This window comes from Halichoerus grypus, chromosome 4, assembly GCF_964656455.1.
Source record: "Halichoerus grypus chromosome 4, mHalGry1.hap1.1, whole genome shotgun sequence".
NCBI lineage: Eukaryota > Metazoa > Chordata > Mammalia > Carnivora > Phocidae > Halichoerus > Halichoerus grypus.
The window spans coordinates 86473205-86497267 of NC_135715.1; the positions used below are offsets into that span (position 1 = coordinate 86473205).

Consider the following 24063-nt stretch of genomic DNA (forward strand, 5'->3'; position numbering starts at 1 on the left):
ACCTAGTGCTACTTTCAGACCTGCAGCATCCCCCTAACCGGCGATTGGTGTACTGCACCACGGCCGTGTCCGCTTCCTGGGTTCCCTGCAGCCATGGCCACTGCAGGAAGATGAGGGGCACTCATTCAGAGCACTGCAAGGCCTCTGTTGTCCCCATTTTGAATCCCCCCTCTCTCTTTCTCTTCTTAGTTGCTTCAGCATTTTGAGATCAAAACATCCTCTTGGACTAAAGCCGTTCCTGCAAAAACCCATGGGCTGCTGATGCCAGGGGGGCCCATCCACGTGCGGTTTGTTAACAGAAAGTGAGCCTGGATTTTTAAACCCAGCCAGCCTCCTGACACAGACCGGGTGTTCCAATGTCACTGATGATGGTGGAGGAGGGAAGCCATCCCTTTTAGAGGCCGTCTTGGTAATAAACTGGCCCCCCATGTTCTGGGAGACTTGTACACCTTTATGCAGAGTAATTTGAAAAGATTATATGACTTTTGCAAACCAGTGTTGCTTTTTCTTTGGAGAAACGACTGTTTAAAAACGAGGGGCACTGAATCCTGGTGTCTCCTCTGTGGTCTTACCCTTGTGCTATACTTGATATTCAATAGTCTCCTATGCATTTGTGCAAGGAAATGTTGGTTTACTTATAAATTCCGTGCTTGAATATATGTTCTGTCATACTGTACCAGGACTCTGTATCAGGAGGCAAATGCAACTTACTGTTTCTAATTTGAAGAGGGAACATTACGAATGTCTCTGTAATACTGTGAGTATGGGAAGAAAGCACCAGAGTCAACATTTTATCCTGAGCACCTGAGATTTAGATCCTGCCAAAGGGCTCAAAATTAAAAGAACCATATTCTTATTTTTCTCTCCAAACTGGTGCTTCCTTTTCTAGTAACTCCTAAAGAAGTTGAAGATTAGCTTTTGTTTGAAAGAAATTATCAATAAAAAATAGAACTCCTGTGAAATCCAGAATAATTGGATTTTCTAACCAAGTGTAAACATTAAGATGTATAAGAAAATCTGACTGTGGAATTTCATTGCCTCAGTTGAGAAAAATGAATTAGACAAGCATTGTGGAAAGCCATGTAACTTTAGAACATTTTTATTCCAAGGAAAAATAAACATGAAAGTGGACATGCTATAGATAAAATAAAATTTTGATCTTCATGGTGTTATTTTAAATATCTGAACCGGAAATGTGATCCAGCTGTTGGTGCTTATGTAAGGCTCCAACCGGACGCCTTGGGCCTCAGGATTGTTCGCTCACGCCAAGCTCTGTTGCCTTTCATGCTACTTGCTGATCGCTAATAAGAAAGAACACCATTTTGTAACATTCTCCCTGCATAGTCGTGCTTGAAACTGCTTCTTCTCAATCCCACAAATCTTTTCACAGAGTCCTTCCCCCAAATCACTTGCCTACTAATATATACCATACATCTCCCCCCGCACTTTAGTTAGTCATGCCGCAAAGTAACCCTTAAATAAAATAGAAATAATAGCCATTTCACATACCATCTTTGTTAAAGTATGTAACAACGTTAAATCTGCGTGTGAAGACAGAATAACTCTAGTCTGAGCGCAGTAAAAATATGTACACTTAAATACGAAATTGTGTCATAATGACTGACAAGATGTTGGATTACTTTGAGGTTTGTAGACTTTCATAAGCTAGCTACAATTTTATTCTGTTTGTGACTGAAATTAAAAAGTATTGAGACGAATGAAGCAACTTGAAGTGACTCTTATTCTGCAAGGCGACCCCTCTGGTGAAGCGGGGCCGCGCCCGGCGATGGGCCTGCGGTGAAGGTGGTGGTAACACTCGAGCCCGCTGTCCCGTCTCCCTGGGGAGAGGGACAGACAGACCTTAGGAGCCTCCTGATGTGACGCAACAGGAAGCACCCGGCACAACTATGGTATTCTTACCGAAGAAATGGAAATTGTATCGGAGAGGTCTGTAGATTGACTACCAGTTTGTAGGAAACACAAGTTATAGAGGGACATGTTAAAACTCCAGGACAGATACCATATCATTTCCCTCATAAGTGGAATCTATAAACAAAAACCAAATGACAACAAAAAGCAGCGTCAGACCTGTAAATACAGAGAACAAACTGATGGATGCCCGAGGGAAGGGGGCAGGGTGTGGGCAAAATGGGTGAAGGGGAGAGAGAAAGGCACAGGCTTCCAGTTATGGGATGAGTAAGTCACTGGAGTAAAAGGCCCAGCACAGGGCACACAGTCAGTGGTATTGTAATGGGTTGTATGGTGACAGATGGGAGCTACATGTGTGGTGCGTGTAACGTAATGTATCAAGTTGGGGAATCACTGTGCTGTACACCTGAAACTGAGGCAACACTGTGTCGACTATACTCACATAAAAAAATGGTTTTGAAATGAAAAAAAAAAGTGGTCTTTAAATGGAAAAATTATGTTTTTTAAAGATTTTATTTATTCATTTGAGAAAGAGAGAGACAGCACAAGCCGGGGGAGAGGCAGAGGGAGAAGGAGAAGCAGACTCCCAGCTGAACTGGAAGCCCGATGCGGGGCTCCATCCCAGGACCCTGGGTTCATGACCTGAGCCGAGGGCAGACACTTAACCATCTGAGCCACCCAGGCGCCCCTAAATGGAAAAATCATAAAATACACAACAGCTTTCAAAAAAAAAAAAAAAAAAACAACCCAAAAAACCCCAAAACAGAACAACTCCATGCAGATGCAGTCAGTAGAATCCAGAATATGGTGAAGTCTACGTGACAAATAACTCCATTTTTTTCAGCAAATAAGTGACAAGGAAAAAGAAAAAGAGGAAGGAGACTGTTGCAGATTACGAGAGAATTAAGAGACGTATTGACCACACGTGATGCTGGACTTTGAATCCAGATTTAAATAAACCGCTCATACAGAGACATTTAAGAAATAATTAGGGAAATTTGGACGCTGACTGTGCATTTGAATGATATTAAGGAATTACTGGGTTTTTTTTTTTTTTTAGTGTGCTAGTGGTAGTTATTACATTAAAAAGAGAGAGATCTTATCTCTTGGAGACAGCTCTTAGAGATACCAATGGGCCATATTTGTGGATGAGCTGCTAAGACATCTTGGATTTGCTTTAAAATAGTGCCGCTGTGGGGGGGTGGGTGACGTGTGGGGGTGGTGGGGGGTGTGGGGAGGACGAGGTGAACCGAGATCAGCCCAGTGCTGAGAACTGTTGGAGCTGGGTGAAGGGTACATGGAGGATTCATGACATTCTCCCGGCTTTGTGTACGTGTGTGGGTGCATTTCCATAATAAAACGTGTCTTCAAAAGCCAGCGACTGGATTGATTAATTACCTCATTATTCATTTCTTTTTCATTACTATTCACTAACCAGCCAAACTGACTATAAATTAGGTTCTTCAGGGAGCTACACCTTTTTTTTTTCAGTAATTGTTAGCAATGATCGATTTAGGTACCGGATAGCTGCTGTGTTAGGATTCTGGGGACCTGCCAACTTGGGTCAGCCGGCCTTCGGAGCTGAGGACAGATCCAGGGATACGAGTGAGGAAGGGAGGAGCAGGGTGGGCGCTGCAGCCAAGCTGGGACCGGGATGGAACCCTGGGTGTGGGACAGCAGAGTGGTGGGCCCTGCAGAGTCTGTTCCCTGCCTCAGGGTTCTCAGACTCCAAGCTCCATTTCTTTTCTTTTCTTTTTTCTTTTCTTTTCTTGTCCTTTCCTTTCCTTTCCCTTCCATTTCTTTCCTCTTTCTTTCTTTCTTCCTCTCTTTCTTTCTTCCTCTCTTTCTTTCTTTCTCTCTTTCTTCCTCTTTCTTTCTCTTTCTTTCTTTCTTTCTTTCTTTTTCTTTCTTTCTTTCTTTCTTTCTTCCTCTTTCTTTCTTTCTTTCTTTCTTTCTTTGATTTCATTTATTTATTTGACAGAGAGAGAGAGAGAGAGAGCACAAGCAGGGGGAGCGGCAGGCAGAGGGAGAGGGAGAAGCAGGCTTCCCACGGAGCAGGGAGCCCGATGCAGGGCTTCATCACAGGACCCTGGGATCATGACCTGAGCTAAAGGCAGCCGCTTAACTGACTGAGCCACCCAGGCGCCCCCAAACTCCATTTCTCAAAATGTGCCGGTCCCCTGAAAGGGGTCCGCGCCGGGGGTGTCTGAGAGCTGATGGAGGTGCCGGGTGCATGGTGAGAATCAGCTCAAAGCTGCTCTGCCAAGGTAGCAGGGCCGACGGCACAGACTGACTGGAGGGACACTGGCCGTCCTCCACACTGAGCGACAGCTGAACAGCCAGACACCAGGAAGGTCAAGGCCCTGGGCTGCAGGATCTGTAGGCGACCCCTTCCCCACCCCGGGTTCCTCTTCCATCAGGTGTTTGACTGGCTTGGCCTGTGACAGGCACCTTGACCCAAAGTCACTGCTGGAAAAGTTTCCAGTTACTCTTAGCCATCATAACCCTCTCATTTAATAATGAAGATATCCAGTCCTGTAGAAATAAAACATCCCTGAACCTCGCTCACAGACAAGCCCCCAGCCCCCTCAGCTCTGGGTGGTTCAGGGAAGCCCATGGAGGGAGGGACAGGCTGGTGTCTCTTTTCTGCCATGCCCCCTCCTCCCTCCTCCTCTGGGTTTGGAGCTGGCAGAGGAAGAGGAGGTGGCAGGAAGGGGAAGGGTGGCTTCTGATGGCCACAGGAGATCTGGCTTCAGGCTCTTTGGCCTGAGTGGACATGCAAAGCTCACTCTCCCTCCTTTGGAGTTTTTCTAAATGAGGAACCTCCAAGTGTACCTCCAAGAAGCAGGCAGTGCCTTTCTTCCAAGTGGCTTCTTACGACTGTCCCCAGCCATGGGGCACCCAGGGTCCACTTCTGTCTGGGTCCCATGGCCCATCCAAGCTCTCCCCTTGGGCAGACTCTAAAACCCCTGCCCGACTCCGTTGTCCCCACTCTTGGTGGATCTAGTTGCCCTCCTGCGTGCCCAGGCTTGTGTGGGGACTCTCACCAGTGCCGCACCCCACAACCTGCAGGCAACGAGGGGCAGGCTCCCTGTGAGTGGCTCACTCAGCCTGGGGTGAGGAGGTAACCCCAGGCTGGGGTTGCCTGAGTGTGAATGCAGGGTACTCGCCACCTGCTGCAGCTGAAAGAGGTAGAGTCCTGTTGCCCCAGTTATAGCTGCTATCCGGGGAGACCCTGTGATGCTCCTCCTTGGGGCCTCCAGGAACCCACAGGGACTGGCCCCAGTTGACACCAGGGACAGGACAGACCCACACTGGACAAAGTGGCAAGCATGGAAGTCTGTGCTAGGGCTTCCTTACTTTTTTAGATAAGGGTCAGGGCTGTTGCCTGGAATGGGCCATATGAATCTGCCCAGGGTGGAAAGGGGGCCATTTAGAGCCACACCTGTTGTCATGTCTTCTAATTCTATGACCTTCTTTTTTTTTTCTTTTTCTTTTTAAGATTTTATTTATTTATTTGAGAGAGAGACAGACAGAGACAGCGAGAAGAGAGCATGAGCAGGGAGGAGAGGGAGAAGCAGGCTCCTGCTGAGCAGGGAGCTCGATATGGGGCTCGATCCCAAGACCCTGGGATTGTGACCTGAGCTGAAGGCAGATGCCCAACTGACTGAGCCACCCAGGTGCCCCTTAAGATTTTGTTTTTAAGTAATCTCTAAAGTAATCCCAACATGGGGCTTGAACTCACAACCCTGAGATCAAGAGTCACATGCTCCACTGACTGAGCCACCCTGGTGCTCCTCTGTGACCTTCTTTTGATTTAAATTGCTAATTTGATTGTATTTTGATCTGCATGATGTTGAGACTTGCTTTGTGGTCTCATACAGGGTTAATTTTTAAAAATGTTGCATGTATGCTGTTGAGTGCAGAGCTCAACATACGTTTATTAGGCCAGGCTTGGTGTTGTGTTGTCGAGAACATCTGTCTGCTTACTAATGTTTGCCTGCCAATTATTGAAAATGCCGTGTTAAAAATTCCCACTATAATTGTGGATATATCAGTTTTTGCTTAATATATTCTTTTTTTTTTTTTTTTTTTTAAAGATTTTATTTATTTATTTGAGACAGAGAGAATGAGAGAGAGAGAGCACATGAGATGGGGGAGGGTCAGAGGGAGAAGCAGGCTCCCTGCCGAGCAGGGAGCCCGATGCGGGACTCGATCCAGGGACTCCAGGATCATGACCTGAGCCGAAGGCAGTCGCTTAACCAACTGAGCCACCCAGGCGCCCCTTGCTTAATATATTCTTAATTCATGTTATTAGGTGCATCCAAGTAAAGTGTTGTTTTATCTTCCTGGTGAGCTATCCCATTTGTCATTACCATTGTCATTATTATTGATCCCCTCCAGGTACTTTTGCCTCAAAATCCATTTTCATCTGCCATTTCTTTAGCTACTGCAGCTTTATTTATTTGCTTGGCATTTCTATTCCCATTTTATCCCCCGCCCCAGTTCTTTTATTTTCAATCTTGCTGTGTTCTTATGTCCCAGATGTATCTCTTGTAAATGGAACGTGGCTTGATTGAAAAAAATCTCATTTGGTGATCTCTGTCATTTAACTCTTAACATTTTGTTACCACTGATACATTTGGATTTATCTTACATTTTATTTTGCGGTTTCTTTTTAACTTCTCTCTCTCTGTCTTTGATTCTCCTTTCCTGACTTCTTTCTGATTTGATTGAGTTTTCTTTCCCTTTCCCCTCCCCACTGGCTTGGCAATGACATATTCTTTTCCTACTCTTTTTAATTTTTATTTTATTATTAAGATTTTATTTATTTATTAGAGAGAGAGAGAGAGAGAGAGAGAGAGAGAGAGAGAGAAAACATGTGCACAAGCAGGAGGAGGAGTAGGCAAAGGGAGAGGGAGAAGCAGACTCCCCACTGAACAGGGAGCCCAACACGGGGCTCCATCCCAGGACCCTGGGATCAGGACCTGAGCTGAAGGCAGACATTTAACTGACTGAGCCACCCAGGCACCCCTGCCCCCTGCTCTGTCTTATATATCTCTCCTGCCTTGTCTTTTAGGTTCACCTTTTCTACCCTCCATATTACTATTATAATTATGGTTTTATGGCATAAACACTCATTTAGATTTACCCACATATTTACCTGTCTCTCTGCCATCCATTTATTTCTTGCATCTCAGATCCTCCTTCTGGTTTTAATTCCTTTTTCCTGAAGTACATCATTTAGAAGTTGTAGCAATAAAAATCTGTTAGTGGTAACCTAGGGATGTCAGTCAACATGATGACTGCAGTTAACACTGCCATCTGGTATATTCAAAAATTGTTAAGAGAGTAGATCCTAAGAGTCCTCATCTCAAGGAGAAAACATCTTTTTTTTGTATCTATAAGAGATGAGGATGTTAAGTCAACTTATTATGGTAATCATTTCACAATATATATAAGTCAAATTGATATGCTGTACACCTTAAACTTATACAATGCTGTCTATCAATTGTATCTCAATAAAACTGGAAAAAATCTAAGAAAATTCCACATAAAACAAAACAAAACAAATTTATTGGTAGTAAACTCAGTTTTGTCTGGAAATGTCTTGTTTCATGCTCATTTGTTTTGTTTTCAAACTTTATATAAATAGTGTCATACTCCACAGCCTGCTTTATTCTCTCAACATTATGTTATGTACTCATGTTGTTATATGTTGCTGTTTCTTTAATTTTAATTCACCATAATATTTCATTATATTAGAATGGTGTAACATATTTATTCATATACTTGAAAGATGTTTTTCAACTAATGATTTATTTTATTATTACTACTATTATACTTTTATTGTGAAAAATTTCAAGCAGCCACACATATAATGAGCTCCCTTGTATCAGCCTCAACAATCATCAACTCACAGCCAATCTGGTTTTATGTTTATCTCCACTTACTAGATTATTTTGAAGCAAACACTACACTTCATATCATTACATGTGTTAATAATTCAATGTACATCTCTCAAACATAAAGATTATTTAAAACAGATAGCCGTAGTACTATAATAACACCTAAAAAGTTAACAGTGATTCGTTATTATTATGAAATATCCAGTTGGTGTTCAAACTTCCAGTTGTCTCATGAATATAATTTTTAACATGGTTGAATCAATTCAAATAAGGTCCATTTGTTGAGATCGGCTGATATGTCTCTTAAGTCTTTTTTAGGGTTCTCCTTCTCTTCCTCTTCTTCTTTCTTCCTCAAATTCCCTTGCAATTTGTTTGTTGAAGAAACCAAGTCATTTGTCCTGTGAAAGGCCCCCACCCCCAATCTGAATGTTGGTGATCTCATTCTTTTGGTATCATTTAGCATGTTCTTCCATCCTCTCTTTTTCCTATGTATTTGTGGCTAGATCTAGAGGCCACCCTCCTCCTTGAATAATTTAATTGAGTCTGAAACTCTGCATTGGTGATTATTGTCTCTCAACACTTTGGAGATATTATTCTGTTGTCATTAGGCTTCAGTTAGTGCTGTTGAGAAGTCTGAAGTCAGTCTATTCTTACTTTGTAGGCAATTTATCTTTTCTGTCCAACTGTCCTTGGCCTTGGCCTTCGAGTCCTCCAATTTCATTATTTTTATTGATCTTACAATACAGCTATTATAATCCCCTGAACTAGAAGATTTGTGTCCTTCATCAAATCTGGAAAATTCTCAGCCATTATTTTTTTTTAAAATTTTCTTTTTCCTATTCTTTCTGTACTCTCCTTCAGGAACTTCTATTAAATGTTAGTTGGCTCTTCTCATTCTGCCTTCCACATCTCTTATCTTTTCTTTCAGAATTTCCATCTCTGTCTCTCCTGATTGGGATTCTTGGGGATCTCTTCAGACTTATTTTTCAGCTTACCATTGTTCTTTCAGCTGTTTTACCTGCTACTGAACACACACATGGAGTGTTCCAGTTCAATAACCATTCTCTAAACACTGTTTAGTTCATTTTCTTGCATACCTGGTAATATTATTTTTTAAGATTTTATTTATTTATTTGAGAGAGAGAGAGCACAAATGGGAGTGGCAGAGGGAGAGGGAGAAGCAGGCTCCCTGCTGACAAGGAGACTGAGGGCTCGATCCCAGGACCCTGAGATCATGACCTGAGCAGAAGGCAGATGTAACTGACTGAGCCACCCAGGTGCCCCCTGATAACATATTTTAATAATATGTTACTCTTTTGTCATGCTTTGATTCCTTCTTTTATTCTTTAATAAATGTAAAGATAGGCACTTCTCCCTCTGCTGTTCCCCTGTGCTCTCTCTCTCTCTTTCTCTCTGTCAAATAAAATCTTTTAAAAAAATAAATGTAAAGATAATTATTTTATAATCAGATCAGCTTGTCCTATTATCTGGAGTTCTTAGGAGTCCAGTTCAGTGGCTCACTGTTTCCTTTGACTCTTGCTCACCATGGCTAGTTTCCTCACTTGCTTCATGGTTTTGGATTATGCATCCCTGTTGGGGGTGCCTCGTCTGTAAAGCACATGCAACCCAGATGAGGGTGTTCCTCCAAAGGAGCTTTACATTTGCGTTTGCCAAACACATACAGGGTATTAAACGCTTGGGACAGCTATTTTCTTATTTCTCGGCAGTGGGGTTCCTGGACAAGGCATGATGGCACCCCTGTGGCTATGTTATTCTTATGGGAACATTATGAGACAGTCTGGACAATCTTCTTTGTCATTTTGCCACTGGGAGAATTTTTATTTATCCTTGAAAGTGTAGTCCTTCAGGGCCCTTGGCTTTGGGGGGGTGGGGCTCAGTTCTAATTCTGTGCTCAGGACATGTCTCCTGCCTTCACAGCAGGAGGGCCCCCTTCCTTGTATTCCTCCTTCTCAATCCAGTATGTCCTGTATAAGCTCCTGGAGCATAAGAGCAAGAAGGACAGCTCGGTTCTCCATAAGGGGCACATTTTGGAACAAACACAAGTGCAGGAAGTGAGGCCTTGAATAAGAATGATCATGATGGGTTCTAAGATCAATGGTGTCACACACAATGGCAATGGCCAAAAATCCCATTGTATGCATCTCTCAGGGTGACATATAGAAGAGGCAGAAGATTTTAGTCACTGACAGATGCTTTGTTTTCTCTAAAGCCTCTAATTTAGCTTTTGGATAATAAAAAAACCTTCTCTAGAACTTTGTTAACTTGTTTCGTCCTTAAGCTGTCTGCCGAGGAGCTGGTCCTGCTTTAGCCGTCGTCAGGTGGGCAGGGCAGCGGGAGTGGAAGGCCCCGTAGAGAGCGAGCCTGCTGTCATGAGTAAATGCTGGCTGCCAGGGTAGGTCTGCATTTGCGGGTGTGGTAAAACCACGAGTACTCCCCGGGTACCCAGCGTGGGTTTTTAAATGTCAGACATGTGGTAGGTGGTGGTGTTAATATTACCACCCATACGGATTTTAAATTACAGCCTCAGTGAAAATTTAGGATTACAGTGTTGCTTGCAGAGGCCCTCCTGGATCCCCCAGAGCCCTAGTGGGATCGGAGAGGCAAGAGCTAGTGGGCTGCTCCTGGAACAGGATGTTAAGACAAGCCCCAGGGACCCCCAAGGATGTTTGAAAGTGCCTTCTGTATGACAGAAAATATGGCCAGAACATATTTCTCTTAAAACTAAGTTTTTAAAAAGAAAACAAAGTGTTTTGACTTTTGGTAGAGACAGAAAGAGATAAATAACACCCTCCTCCAGGGTGTGGAAACAATTTCCATAAATAGGTTATTCCGGAAGAGCAGCATGGGGCTCCCTGAGCAAATGACTCCCAGCTAGCCCTGCTTCAAAGGAGGCCTGGGGCCAGGGTGCCGTGAATGTGATCCATCTTGGCAGCAGGTGGGCAATCTGTTGGGTCCCAAAGTTCTATCTCCTCACTCTTGTCCCAAACACCGCTGCCAGGTGAGGGTTCCCCAAACGCTTGCCATCTTCCCGCTGCCCTGAAGCTCCTGAGATGAGCAGTAGGATGCCGGAGACACCTCTGAGGTTTGATGCGGACACATGGGGGTTTGGGTCTGACTAGACCTCAGGTCTGTCCGGCACTTGACCTTGGCAAGCACTTAGGGACTTGAGGCCTTCACATAGACACGAGGGATGGCACGGCTATTTTGCTGGGTGGGGATTCGTTAGGTCATGAAATCAAAGCACCTGGCACATAGCTGGGACTCAGGAAAGGGTAAGGGCATGGCTCCTCCCATGGGGCTTAATGAAGCAGGCCTCCCAGGGCAACCACTCAGCACTGCCTGCCTTGGGGAATGGGACACAGTCTGAGTTTTGAGCTGCAGGTTAGTGTGCTGGCTCTGAGGACAGGAACCGCGTGTCCCATTAGGGGTGGTTCTTAGGGACTGAGCCATTACAAAGTTATGGCCCAGATGGGAAAAGGGCACAAGTGGCTGAGATGAAGGCCAGGTGGCATTGGAAGCGCACAGCATGGTGTGTGGGCTGCCTGGGCTTGAGTCCCGGGCTCCCTGCTGACACATTGCAGGACTTGTGAAGTGACCCCACCTCCCCCCACCGCCCCGTGCCCCAGCTCCCCGTCAGCTCCCCTCTGGTGGCAGCGTTGACCTCTCGGAGCTTCCTCTGCGGCTGCCTGGCCATGGGAAGAAGGTTCCTATTATCATGACTCTCTCTGAGTCTGCTTCTCTCCTCCCTCCCCCTCCCTGCACATCCTGTCTTTACCAGAGCCTCAGCTGACCTGCAGCTCCTGACTACACGGCACCTTGGCTTTCCCGCATGGTCCTGATGCTCCTCGGGGCTTCCGTCCCTGTTTCTCAGCCAGCCACCCAGAGATGGGCCAAACTTCACAGGTTAAGGGCACCGTCCTTCACAAGACTGCCCTTACTTTAGACACCAGCCACAAGTTCAAGGGTCCCCAGGCCACCCTCACTTCTGATCAGCTGGCTACAAATTTGGGGGCATTCACTACCCTCTCATGTTCAATAATTTACTAGAAGACTCACAGAAAGTGTTCAAGAAAGTGCTGTACTTCCAATTACAGTTTTATTAGGACACAGGGATGCTAGTCAGAACCTGTCAAAGTGAGAGATGCATTAGGGGGAGTCGCCCACAGGGACATATTTTCTTCCTAGCACATTGAAGTGTGACCATATGCACTGTTAGCATTGCTAACAGAGGAAGTTCACCTGAGCTCTGGTGTCAGAGTTTTTATTGGGATTTTATTATGTAATCATGATTGATTGAACTGGGCCCATGTGACTCCATCTCCTACCCCTTTTCCCCCCAAGGTCAGCCTGATATCACATTGCTCGAAATCCTAACCCTGTAACCACATGCTTGGTCTTTTTGAGGTGACCAGACTCCTTCCTGAGTCACCTTGTTAGCATAAACCATCAGGCATGGTCCAAGGGACCCGCCATGAATAATGCTTGGGAAATTCCAAAGGTTTAGGGGCTGCCTCCCAGGGCAATGGCCAGCCAATTTCTCTATTATATATAATACACTCCAAGTTAGTGCCCCCTGTCCCTCCCACCATTGCTCCTTTCTGTGGTTCCCCACCCCTGTTTCTAAGAGCAAGCCCTGGACAGACCAGACTCATTCCCTACCAGGCAATGTCTCAAGTTGACAGCAAGCCTCTGGTCACGAGTCACTGGTTCAATCAGGGGGGTGAGGTGGGGGAGAGGGGAAGGGTGTCATAGGGTATAAACCATGACCACCTAGTCCTTGTCTTCAGCTATGGAGTGGCCGTTTCCCCATCACTAGGGCTCCCTGATTGGTGTATTTGCTGTGTTAGGGAAGAAACGTCAGATGAGGGATCAGGTGGGCGTGGTTCTCATTTTGGCTTCTTAAAGGGCTCTGACATCACACTGTTCTCCCAGGGGAGGCTGATCCTGTGTGTATGTGTGTGTGTGTCTTTCTTTTAAAAATTTCTTCCCCAGTGTTCTCAGTCTCGTGGCACACCACACACAGCATGGTCTGTGGGGTCTCCTTCCCACTTGCAGTTCACTCTTCTGAGGCTGAGGCCAAGGAGACTGGATCAAGTGTATTTTCAGAAATCAAGACATCAATCAACATTTGTCTCAAAAATGGCAAAAATTATGAAGCACCTACTAGGCAGCAGGTCACAAGGAAGAAGAGGTGTATAAAACTCCAAAACGGTGCTGTCCGATAGAAAGAAAATGTGAGCCATGTATGCAATTTTAAATTTTTTTTGTTTGGTACCATTTACTTTATTTGAAGGAATGGTACAAATGAAAGAAGTTAAGTAGCTGTTTTGGTACAACTTATACAGCAATTTTAAATTTTCTACAACCACACTAAAAAAGTACAAAGAGATGCAAAATTAATTTTAATAATGTGTTTTATTTAACCCAATATACCCAAAATATTATCTTTTCAACATGTCATTGATATAAATATTACTAATCTGGTATTTTACAAATTTTTAAAGATTTTGATTGATTGATTGATTCCCCGCCCCCCAGAGAGAGCACGCATGCGCATGGGGGAGGCAGAGGGAGAAGCAGACTCCTCGGTGAGCTGGGAACCCCAGACAGGGTTCGATCCCAGGACCCTGGGATCATGACCTGAGCTGAAGGCAGACACTTAACCCACTGAGCCACCCAGGTGCCCATATTTTACAATTTTTTTGTGAAAAAATTCTTTTGTTGAAAAAAATTGTAAAATACCACATTAGTAATGTTTATATCAATGTGGACTAGCCCCAGTTCAAGTACTCAGCAGCCTCCTGTGGTCAGTGGCAGCCATACTGGACACACAACTACATGTTTATTATATATATATTATATATTACATGCTTTAATATATTTACTATATTTATGTTATAGTTTATATATTGTATGTGTGTGTATATGCTCACTGCTTCCTGGCAAGTTACCAGTCCTCCCGAGCCACTGTTTCTTCCTCTGTGGCGCACGGATAATAATACATACACAGCATGGTTGGGAGGGGTAAGTGAGATTCTACATGGCTTGGGCCAGGTGATTAATAAATAGCTTATTCTCTGTTCTCAGAGACTTGAAGCAGTGACACAGATGAAGATGGTAAGTTGGCTCCTGACCCACTTTGACCAGAATTCTAGTGAGGAAATCATAAGGTCACATCCAGCCGACAAAGACCACTGTCCGTTGTATGGGCTAAGGCTTCCCAGTGTGTTAGCAGCTAGAACGCTCATTTCATGGGCTGTCTGTATAACCTTGTTAATGTAGCAGAATCATCGGTGATCAAATACATTTGGGGAACAATCAGATTTCTTTACTGCAGGACTTCTCAGGAACTTAATATGTTAGCATATTAGTAGGCTTCATGAATCTCTAAAAGTGGGATATGACCAGATGTATTTGACCATAGATGGGAAACACCTTTCTAGGCTTCCTGCCACACACACACACACACACACACACACACCCCTATATATATATAGGGGTGTGTGTGTGTGTGTGTGTGTTAACAGAAGTTTAATTCCTCTTAGGTGAATGCTTAAAAGTGGGATTCCAGGATCATATGGTAATTACAATTTTAACTTTATAAGAAACTACCAAACTGGGGCGTCTGGGTGGCTCAGATGGTTAAGCGTCTGCCTTCGGCTCAGGTCATGATCCCAGAGTCCTGGGATCGAGCCCCACATCAGGCTCCTGGCTCAGCGGGGAGCCTGCTTCTCCCTCTCCCTCTGCCTCTCTCCCTGCTCATGCTCTCTCTCTCTCTGTATTTCTGTATCTCAAATGAATAAATAAAATCTTAAAAAAAAAAAAAGAAACTACCAAACTGTTTTCCAGAGTGGCTGTACCATTTCGCACTCTCATCAGTAATGTATGAGAGTTCCTATTTCTCCACATTTTTTCCTTTTTTTCCCTTTATTTCTTACTTTATTCATTAAATATTTATTTAACACTCCACAGTGGAGCCATGTTTACTCAGGGTGGAGTTCAACAGATAAGCCGCACCAACATTTCTGGGAACTTTTTTTTTTTTTTTTTTTTCCCATCATGACAGGTGCACTCCTTAATCCCCATCACTTACTCTACCCACCCCCCTCCCCACCTTCCCTCTGGTAATCATCAGTGTGTTCTCTATAGTTAAGAATCTGCTTTGGGGCACCTGGGTGGCTCAGTTGGTTAAGTATCTGACTTTTGATTTCAGCTCAGGTCATGATCTCAGGGTCGTGAGATCGAGCCTGGCATTGGGCTCCATGCTGGGTGTGAAGCATGCTTAAGATTCTCTCTCTCCCGGGCGCCTGGGTGGCTCAGTTGGTTAAGCGACTGCCTTCGGCTCAGGTCATGATCCTGGAGTCCCTGGATCGAGTCCCGCATCGGGCTCCCTGCTCAGCTGGGAGTCTGCTTCTCCCTCTGACCCTCCCCCCTCTCATGTACTCGCTCTCTCTCATTCTCTCTCTCTCAAATAAATAAATAAAATCTTCAAAAAAAAAAAAAAAAGATTCTCTCTCTCCCTCTCCCTCTGCCCCTACCCCCCTTGAAAAAAAAGTCTGTTTCTTGATTTGTCTCTCTCTCTCTCTTTTTTTCCTTTGCTCATTTGTTTGGTTTCTTAAATTCCACATGTGAGTGAAATCATATGGTATTTGTCTTTCTCTGACTGACTTGTTTTGCTTAGCATTATACTCTCTAGTTCCGTCCATGTTATTGCAAATGGCAAGATTTCATTCTTCTTTATGGCTGAGTAATATTCCATTGTGTGTGTGTGTGTGTGTGTGTGTGTGTGTGTGTGTGTGTATGCCACATCTTCTTTATCCACTCATCAGTTGATGGACACTTGGGCGGCTTCCATAGTTTTGTTATTGTAGATAATGCTGCAATAAACACAGGGGTGCATGTATCCCTTTGAATTAGTGTTTTTCTATTTTTTGGGGTAAATACCCAGTAGTTGCAATTAGTAGTTCTATTTTTAATTTTTTGAGGAAGCTCCATATTGTTTTCCACAGTGGCCGAACTAGTTTGCATTCCCACCAAGAGTCCAAGAAGATTCCTTTTTCTCCACGTCCTCACCAACACGTTGTTTTTTGAACTTTTGATTTTAGTCATTTTGACAGGTGTGAGGTGATATCTCATTGTGGTTTTGATTTGCATTTCCCTGATAACTACTGATGTTGAGCATCTTCTCATGTGTCTATTGGTCATCTGTATGTTTTCTTCAGAGAAATGTCTGTTTATGTCTTCTGCCCATTTTTTAATTTGTTTATTTTGGTGTTGAGTTTGATAAGTTCTGTATAGATTTTGGATACTAACCTTTTATTGGATATGTCATTTGCAATTATCTCCTACCATTCAGTAGGCTATCTTTTAGTTTTTTTTTTTTTTTTTTTTGTCTTTTAGTTTTGTTGATTGTTTCCTTTGCTGTGCAGAAACTTTTTATTTTGATGTAGTCTCCTGCTGTTTATATTAATTCTTCAAGAATCATATGGAGCATGCCTTGGCTTCTCTTTATTTCCTTGATCACCCTGGTTTGGGTTTAACAAGTTAAGAGCAATTTATGCTCAAATGGAAAGATTGCCTAGGAATATGAGTCTTAAGATAGGTTAGACTAAGCATCCAAGATTCATAGAAGGATGCCATGGTAGAGTGGGAAGACCCGGAGGGATGCCTGCACTCCCCTCCTCGTTCTGGCCCTCCTGAGTGTAGGCACATGGCTTGACTGCCTCCTTCGCACGACCCGTGGCTGTGCAGGGAAACCAGCTCCTTCACTGTGCACCAACCCTTCCTCACCCAGGCCAGGTGTGTGTCCCAGAGTGGATCCTCTCCTTTCCACACGGCAGCCCCTCAGTCAACATGTGTCATGCTGTCGCTTGCGTCTCCACAATGTCTTTTCTTCTCCAGGTCTTCTCTTGGCCATGACACGTGCTGTGGCTTTTAGCCCCTTAAGCCGCCATGCCCTCTTCCTTCTTCCTTTGGATGTGTTCCATCTGACATATCCCTGCCCTTCTTAAAGCATGGTCCTCAGAGCTGGGCCCAGGACCCAAGGGAAGCCTGGGATGTGGCCAACCCTGAGTCAGGTTGGCCGATACCTCCCTTGTTTGGAGTGTTGTACACCCACTGATCCAGCCAGGATGTGGTTAGTCTTCTCAGTACCCCATCCCCGTTGGTCCTCTGGGAGGTTGAGAAAGATGTAGCCCCGTCTGTCCTCCCACAGGAACCACCTTTTACCAGGGTCCTCCCCCCAGTTCTGTCCCTGCCAGATTTGATGTTTGTTGGTTTTAGTCTGTTTAGCTGATTGTATCATTTTTATATCCTGGTTTTGTTAAGTGAAATGTTGAATGGTTCGGCTGGCATTGTGTGGGTCACAATCTTGGCATCCACAGTCCCTATGTTCGTGCAAGTCACTGGCAAAAACACATGAAACTGATTGCTGTAGGCCTCCTCAGCCTCTGGGTGGGAACTGGGTCTACTGCATGGCTCCCCACACTTCACCACTTGGAGACCCTATGACTAAGAGCGTCTGCCTCTCTCTTCTGTCTCCAGTTCTCTGGGGTTATTGTTCTGTCCAACCTCAGTTTAGGTCCCCTGCCCTCTGGATGCTGCCTCAGATGCTGCCTCTTTTGGCTGCCTGAGCTTTGAGCCCCCACCCTGCATTCCTGCTATCTCTTCATGCAGAGCTTGGCCAGGATCAGTGTGGACATGGGGAGAAGGCTCCTTTCCCCCACATTGAGCCTCTTTTGACCCTTCACCCTGAGCCTTTGCAGATGGGGCACAGACACCAGGCTCACGTCTCCCTTGCCTCTGTCCCCAGGGACCTTGCACAAAACTTTCTCCTTAACTGTCTGGGGGCTTCTCTGGCTGCACTTAATTTGGACAATCACGACTGAAGAATGACTGCCTCTTCCAGGGCTTCCATCTTCCTCTTAGTCTTCACCACTGCCACCTGTATTGTGTTTATTATCCCCACTTTTCAGATAAGAAAACGGAGGCTCAGGGATATTAAATAGCTTGCTCAAAAATTATAACGACGGTAGGTCGAGGGTCTAGGTTTGAATCCGAGTTGTCCATGCAGTCAACAGATATTTATTGGGCACCTCCACAAGCTGTCTGCTTCCAAAGCCCATGTTTTTTGTCTGCAGCGTGCTGCCTCTCAAACTGCTGAGCAGGACCCTTGAGGAAGGGAGGCCTAGGGTGGGTGCCGGGCCCTCAGGGGAGGCGCTGGCCCGGTCTCACCACTAGGTGGAGCTGCTGGTCTGACCGGCGGAGGCGAAGGATGGATAAACTGTCCACGCTCAGCCCCGCTCTAGGCCCTTGTTGTTCCTGGAAGCAGGGACACTCCAGTCATGCCAGCAGAGCACTTTCAGGCAGCCAGGAAGCCACCAAGAGAGTTATTGCATCTGGAAAGCTGGAGGCTGGGGGGACTTGGAGTCCCCTGTCTCAGAACAGGTATTTTGATTTCTCACAAGTTGCAGCTCTAGAAGGCTCCAGAAGGCTCCAGAAGGTGGGTGAGCCCAAGAAGACGCTGGAGCATAGACCCTAAGCCACACTTCTACTGACAGGAGGTCAACAGAGAAGACCCTGGAACTGTGGGATTACTTCAGAGGGTTTTGTTTTTTTCCTGCAAACTTAATTTTGAAAAATTTCAAGCCTGTAGAAAAGCTGAAAGAATCGTACAGTGAACACCCATTTCTGTCTCACCAAGATTCATTACTTGTTAACATGTGGCCAGGCCTGCCTGGTCTCTTTCTCACACTGTGTGTGTGTGTGTGTGTGTGTGTGTGTGTGTGTGTGTGTGTGTACCACACAACAGTCAGTTGCCAACATGGGACTTCTACTCTGAACATTTCAAGATGCGTCCCCTAAAGACAAGGACATTCTCCGACACAACCCCGATGCTGTTCTTGGTGGTATTACTTTTTAAGAAGGGAAAATGTACTTGGCTTAAGAACTTGAATAATCCCCAGTGAGATCTGCTTGCCAAGAATGAATACATTAGGAAGCCAGTTTAAAGATTCAGCCCTCCCTCACGTGCTTTGAGAGAAATTTTAGGCTTGGCCATGGATTAGGCTGGGTGCTCCCGAGGACAGGCCTGTGCCTGACCACCCCCCCCCCCCCCAACAAAAGGTGGATTTACAAAAGACACAGCCCCTGGGGCCTTGCAGGCAGGAGCTCTGTGCGTGGTGGATAGCACAGAAATGGCGGCAGCCCGGCCTTGGCCTACGCTCAGGAGGCCTGAACGCAGAGGCACAGCCCACTGAGAGTTCCAGACGCAGGAAGTGGCTCAGCTGTCCCAGGATTCCAGAAAAGCACCTGAAGGGTGATTCTCAGAGAAATGATGGCTGGGGCAGAGCACTGAGGAAATGTCTTCTTCCAAAGCAGAGAACTGGGGTGGGGGGCTGGTGGTCAACATGGCATGCTGAACACTGCTCCTGCTTAAAGGAAGCAGGGACTGGGAGCTCTGGAGAGGGGGCTTGTCACCACGTTTCTTTGTGAAGAGGATGGGGGAGAAGGCAGGGCATAGAGCTGGGCTGAGGGCCCACTGTTCCAGACCCAGCTCGTGCTGGCCTGCATATGAGGGGCAGGGAAGAACTGCTGTTTGTTTGTCGGGAAGGAAAACTTCCATTTAGAGCACGTAGACCCCAGCTTGAGTGGAAGCTTCTTGGGGCCACTACCCTAAGCACTGCCTTGGCCAAGAAGGCTGTCTGTCACAGAAGACTGGTCCTTGCTGGAGGACAGGCAGACCCTTGGGAGGTCAGGAACCCTCTCTAGGTTGCTTCTTGCATGTTCAGTGGCCTCTGGAAGGACCTCTGAGTTTCTGTCCACACCCTGCAAGCTGTCTTGGGCAGTCCCTCTTGATTGCACGCCATGAGGCCAAGCTTGGTTTTCAGCCCTCTTGACATTTGAATGCAGACCAGGCTGTGTTTGGCCCTGCCACACAGGGAAAGAAGACACACACTCAAACTGTTCTCAGAATAAAGAAAAGAACACATACATACACTCAGTCCAGCACCCAGGTATTATAAAACTGCCAGGAATTAATCCAGACAAATCAGGCATTGATATTTGGTAATATCAACTCAGAGGTGGGGAGGGGCCTCGGTGGTGTCTGGTCCCCCGAGTACACAGCCCAGAGGGCCTGCGTGCCCAGCTCATGGGCCTCACTGGGCTTTCAGTGCCCTGGGGCACCTGGTCCTCATGCTTCGATGCCCCAGCCTGCCTTTGGTGGTCTCCTCTCCATGCCGGTATTCTCCTGGGAGATGCCCTGTAAGGATGCAGGCCTGAGTCTCTTGGTATATGCTGTTTGAGCAGAGTCTCCCGTGCTCTGGGAGCAGGATTGTTTCCGGGGTCCTTTATCTAAGAAATAACCTTGGGGACACAGAGCATCTGGGGTCTCCCTTTTTTTTGCTGCCCTGCCCTAACTTCTTTGGAAACGCGCCGCAGTTCACTCTTGCCCTCCATGTGGGATGGGCCGACCAGCAGGGTGCTCACAAACAAGCTTTCCTGCATCCATGTGTTGGTGGCCCGGCTGTGATAGAATTTCAGGGCAGATGGAGGACTGACTGCTGGGAACAGCAGTCCTCCCCCTTCGGATGCTCGCTATGAAGCTGATGAGTAATCATGGCACCCAAGTGAGACCTAGGGGTGCCTGGCCACCACCATGGAGGAGTGGTCCTCCAACTGTTTGGTCTCAGGAGCTCATTCAACTCTTAAAAGTTATAAAAGACCCTAAAGAGCTTTAGCTCCTATTGATCATATTTATAGTATTTGGCATATTAGAAATTAAAAGAGAAAGTTTAGAAATATTAATCCCTTCATCGAGTGCTTTTATTCTCCGGCCCTCAGTATCCTTAGCCGCTTCAAGCGTGTCTTCTGCTCCCCACTCAGAGGTTGCAGGCTGCGAGACGATCTACCCCTTCTCCCCATGTGCCCGTGTAGCAAAAGTCTCACTCGGCCAGTCAGCTGGTCTCAGGGAAGAAAAGCTATAGTTCACCTCAGTATGTCTTACTAAGGTGTACATGACTGCTAGCCCCAGACCTTCTAGGAAAAACCTGATCAGAAAAGGGGTCAGGTTAATACAAATAATTCTCTCCCTCTTTGGCTTTTCCAGCAAGCTGACAATGGAATGAACATTCTACCCACCTCTGTGGGAGTCTTTAGACTCCAATTTCCTAGACCCTTTCTGCTCTTCAGAGCTGATTCTACTCTTCCACTTTAAGCCCTTTAAAATGATTTTCCCCACTTGGGGGACGCCTGGGTGGCTCAGTCGTTAAGTGTCTGCCTTCGGCTCAGGTCATGATCCCAGGGTCCTGGGATCAAGCCCCGCATCAGGCTCCCTGCTCCGCAGGAAGCCTGCTTCTCTCTCTCCCACTCCCCCTGCTTGTAGTCCCTCTCTCGCTGTGTCTCTCTCTGTCAAATAAATAAAAAATCTTTAAAAAACAAAAAACAAAAAACAAAAACAAAAACGATTTTCCCCACTTGGGCCTGGAGCCCCCAGGGTGTCTAGTCATGAATGGACGTGCAGCAATGGGCACCATGCCAACACCTAAGCCCGGGAGTGAATGAACCAAGTGCCTGTCATGCGTCAGGAACTCCATGAGGGCGCAGCTGGGCTTCACCTCTCGCCTCATGGATTTCAGTTTGCATTAAAGCTGCAGGTCTCAAACTTTTTGGTCTCAGGTTCCTTTTCAGTCTTCAAAATGTTTCAGGACCCCAAGGAACTTTTGTTTGTGTGGACTATATCTACCCATATTTTTCCCGTTTGAACCTGAGCAAGTTTTAAATATTTATTTATTAATTAATTAAAAAATAAAGCCATTGCATATAAACATAAAATAACACATTTTGTGAAAAAAAACCTGCAGGTCTCAAAAATAAATTTAGTGTCTTTTTTTTTTTTTTTACAGTTTTTGCAAGTCTCTTTAACATCTGGCTTTAATGGGAAACAGCTGGATTCTCCCAGCTGTCTCTGCAGGCAATACGGTGCCGTGGGCTGTTCTGGTTGCAGCGTTGGGAAAACGTGCCACTGGAGAAGGGGGCAGATTTTCTTTCATAGCCTTTTCAGGTAGTTGTAGATCTGCTTCCTTGTTACTGTGCCAAAATGTGACAGGTAGTGGTTTCTTAAAGGTTAATTTCCACGTGGAATCTGAAACCATTTATCCTCTGTTTGCCCTTAAACCACTTGTCTAACTTGCTTTGTGAACGGATCTCTTACCCAGGCATGCACGGTCACGCATGAGTCCTGGGGAAGATTCACGGAGCTACGCAGTGTTTCCCCACTGTTGACCCTTTTCACCTTCATACAATATCAAAAAATCAAATTCGGTAACACGGCCACCGATTGCATCAGAAAGGTCTTCATATATTCGGAGGCTGTCAAGCTTAGGATGGCAGTTATAGTTTTGCAAAATTCTAATTTTTCCTTGAATGCTCAGATTTTATTATTGGCAACAAATACTGTCATTGTTTCCCTTGAAATGACAGGCTCACTTTGTTCATTTTCCAAGAAATGTCTGTCAAATACCCAAGTCTGAATAACCATTGTTTGTTTGTCATTCTTTCAAGTAAAATGAAATTTCATTCTCTCAAGTAAAAATGGTATTCTATGCAAAAAAAGCAGCCAGATCGACTTGCAAGGCACACAGTCCCACAGGTGCTTTCTTCGGGACAACTGTCACCCTCGCTTGTGGGTTCTATGCCAACTTGAATTTAATACAATTAATATATTTTACTGCTTCATCAAGGACAATCTTAAGGAGAACAGGCACTTTTAAGAATTTGTGAGTGTGTGTAGTGGAGAAGAAAATGACTACAGTTTGGAACCACTGCGTGAGTCGTGCAAAGACCCTACAGCTTTATCCACCAATGTTTGTGGCTTTCAGTGCAAATGCTGATAAAACAATTTTGACCTCTTGCATTCCCATAAAGGTCTCGTGGGATTACCAGCCTGCCTGGACTATACTTTGAACACCTGTAGATGGAAGCATCTTCAAGCCAGTGATGGGTATGTTCTCTCACTATCTCTTAGCACGGCTCCAAGTCCCCGTGGGCTGGGCACCCAGCAGAAGTTCCACAAATGCTTGCTGGCTGAATGTTTGGCATCTCTGTGATGCAAGGTTAGGGGATAGAGTCTGGATAAGGTACTTGTCATGGGAGTACATGTCATTAATGTCCAGAGCCTGAGAGATACTCCCTGGAGACTGGTTGGTTTGGGGCAGTGCCCAGGTATTGGTATTTTTTAAATATTTAAAGTATTTAAAAATACTGCAACAAGAGAACTAACTACAGGGCTGTCAGGCCAAGAACAGAAAGGCAACCTAACTATAAGGCGTAGAAACCCATTGGCATCTCTTCCCTTCCTTCGCTTCTGCTTAAAACAATCAAGACAGAGCACCTTGACCTTGGACCATGCAGTCTTGTACATTGTCAGGTGGCTTCCAGGGCCTTCTTGCAGAATGTGTGGAGAGGGGTAAGGGGGGGTGAGGTGGGCTCTCAGAGGCCCTGGACGGACTGGGGCACTGGCTCCTCTGGGTGCTATTGGAATCATAGGCGGATGGGATCTTGAACCAGGAACAGATGGGGCCCCAGGGCAGATGCCTTGGTTCTGCTACAGAATTTTGGAGCCACGCTGGGCAAGGTGCTGTTCATGCAGCTCTGCCCTCCAGCCCTCCGCTGGGGGTCTGCCTACTCTTCTCACTCTGAGAGAGGTCTCCCAAAAATTCCAAGAACCTTCTCTTTGGCCCTGCTTCTTCCCAAGGGACTCTTAGCAAGTCACCCAAGTGGGAGTGATTTTAATTCTGTGCCCATGTCGCACTTCAGGGCAGCCTCCCTGCTCTCTAGTCCTGGGCTCTCTCTGTCCAAACATAGGGCTCAAGGCCTGGAGCCCTGCAGGCTCCACCACCCATCTGTAGCCTCCCTCCTCAGCACATTTCTGTGGCTGTGAAGGGGCAGAAGAAGCCAGTGAGAGCAAGGCTATTTTTGTTCCTGGTGACGCTTATAATTTCTTTTTTGCAAGTGTCTTGTGCCCTCCAGAAAGCAACTCGGGGCTGCTTGTCTAAAAACCTTCCTAGGTTATCCTAATGCATGGCCAGGGGGAGGACCTGGCTTTGTTTATTTATTTCTCAATACTGATTATTCAGTAGGGAAACCAGGGAAGATATTTTGAGATCGAGGTGGAAACCAGAGATATGTACCCCACATGTGGTTA

At 45.8% G+C, this 24063-nt stretch overlaps 1 protein-coding gene across 3 annotated transcripts in view; it reads left to right on the forward strand.

Moving 5' to 3' along the window:
* Positions 1–22860, forward strand: part of CYP27C1 (cytochrome P450 family 27 subfamily C member 1) — a 54507-nt gene extending 31647 nt beyond the window's left edge. The window contains exon 11 of one of the 3 annotated variants that reach the window (XR_004917549.2): positions 190–302. Coding sequence is in view for 2 of the 3 variants with exons in the window: in XM_036092936.2 (XP_035948829.1) it covers positions 190–306 (117 nt within the window). In the remaining variant the exon portion in view is untranslated. Of the gene's footprint in view, positions 1–189; positions 1719–22784 lie in introns of those variants that run through there. The other 2 variants (XM_036092937.2, XM_036092936.2) reach the window with 2 other exon arrangements.
* The last annotated feature ends 1203 nt before the right edge of the window (positions 22861–24063 follow it).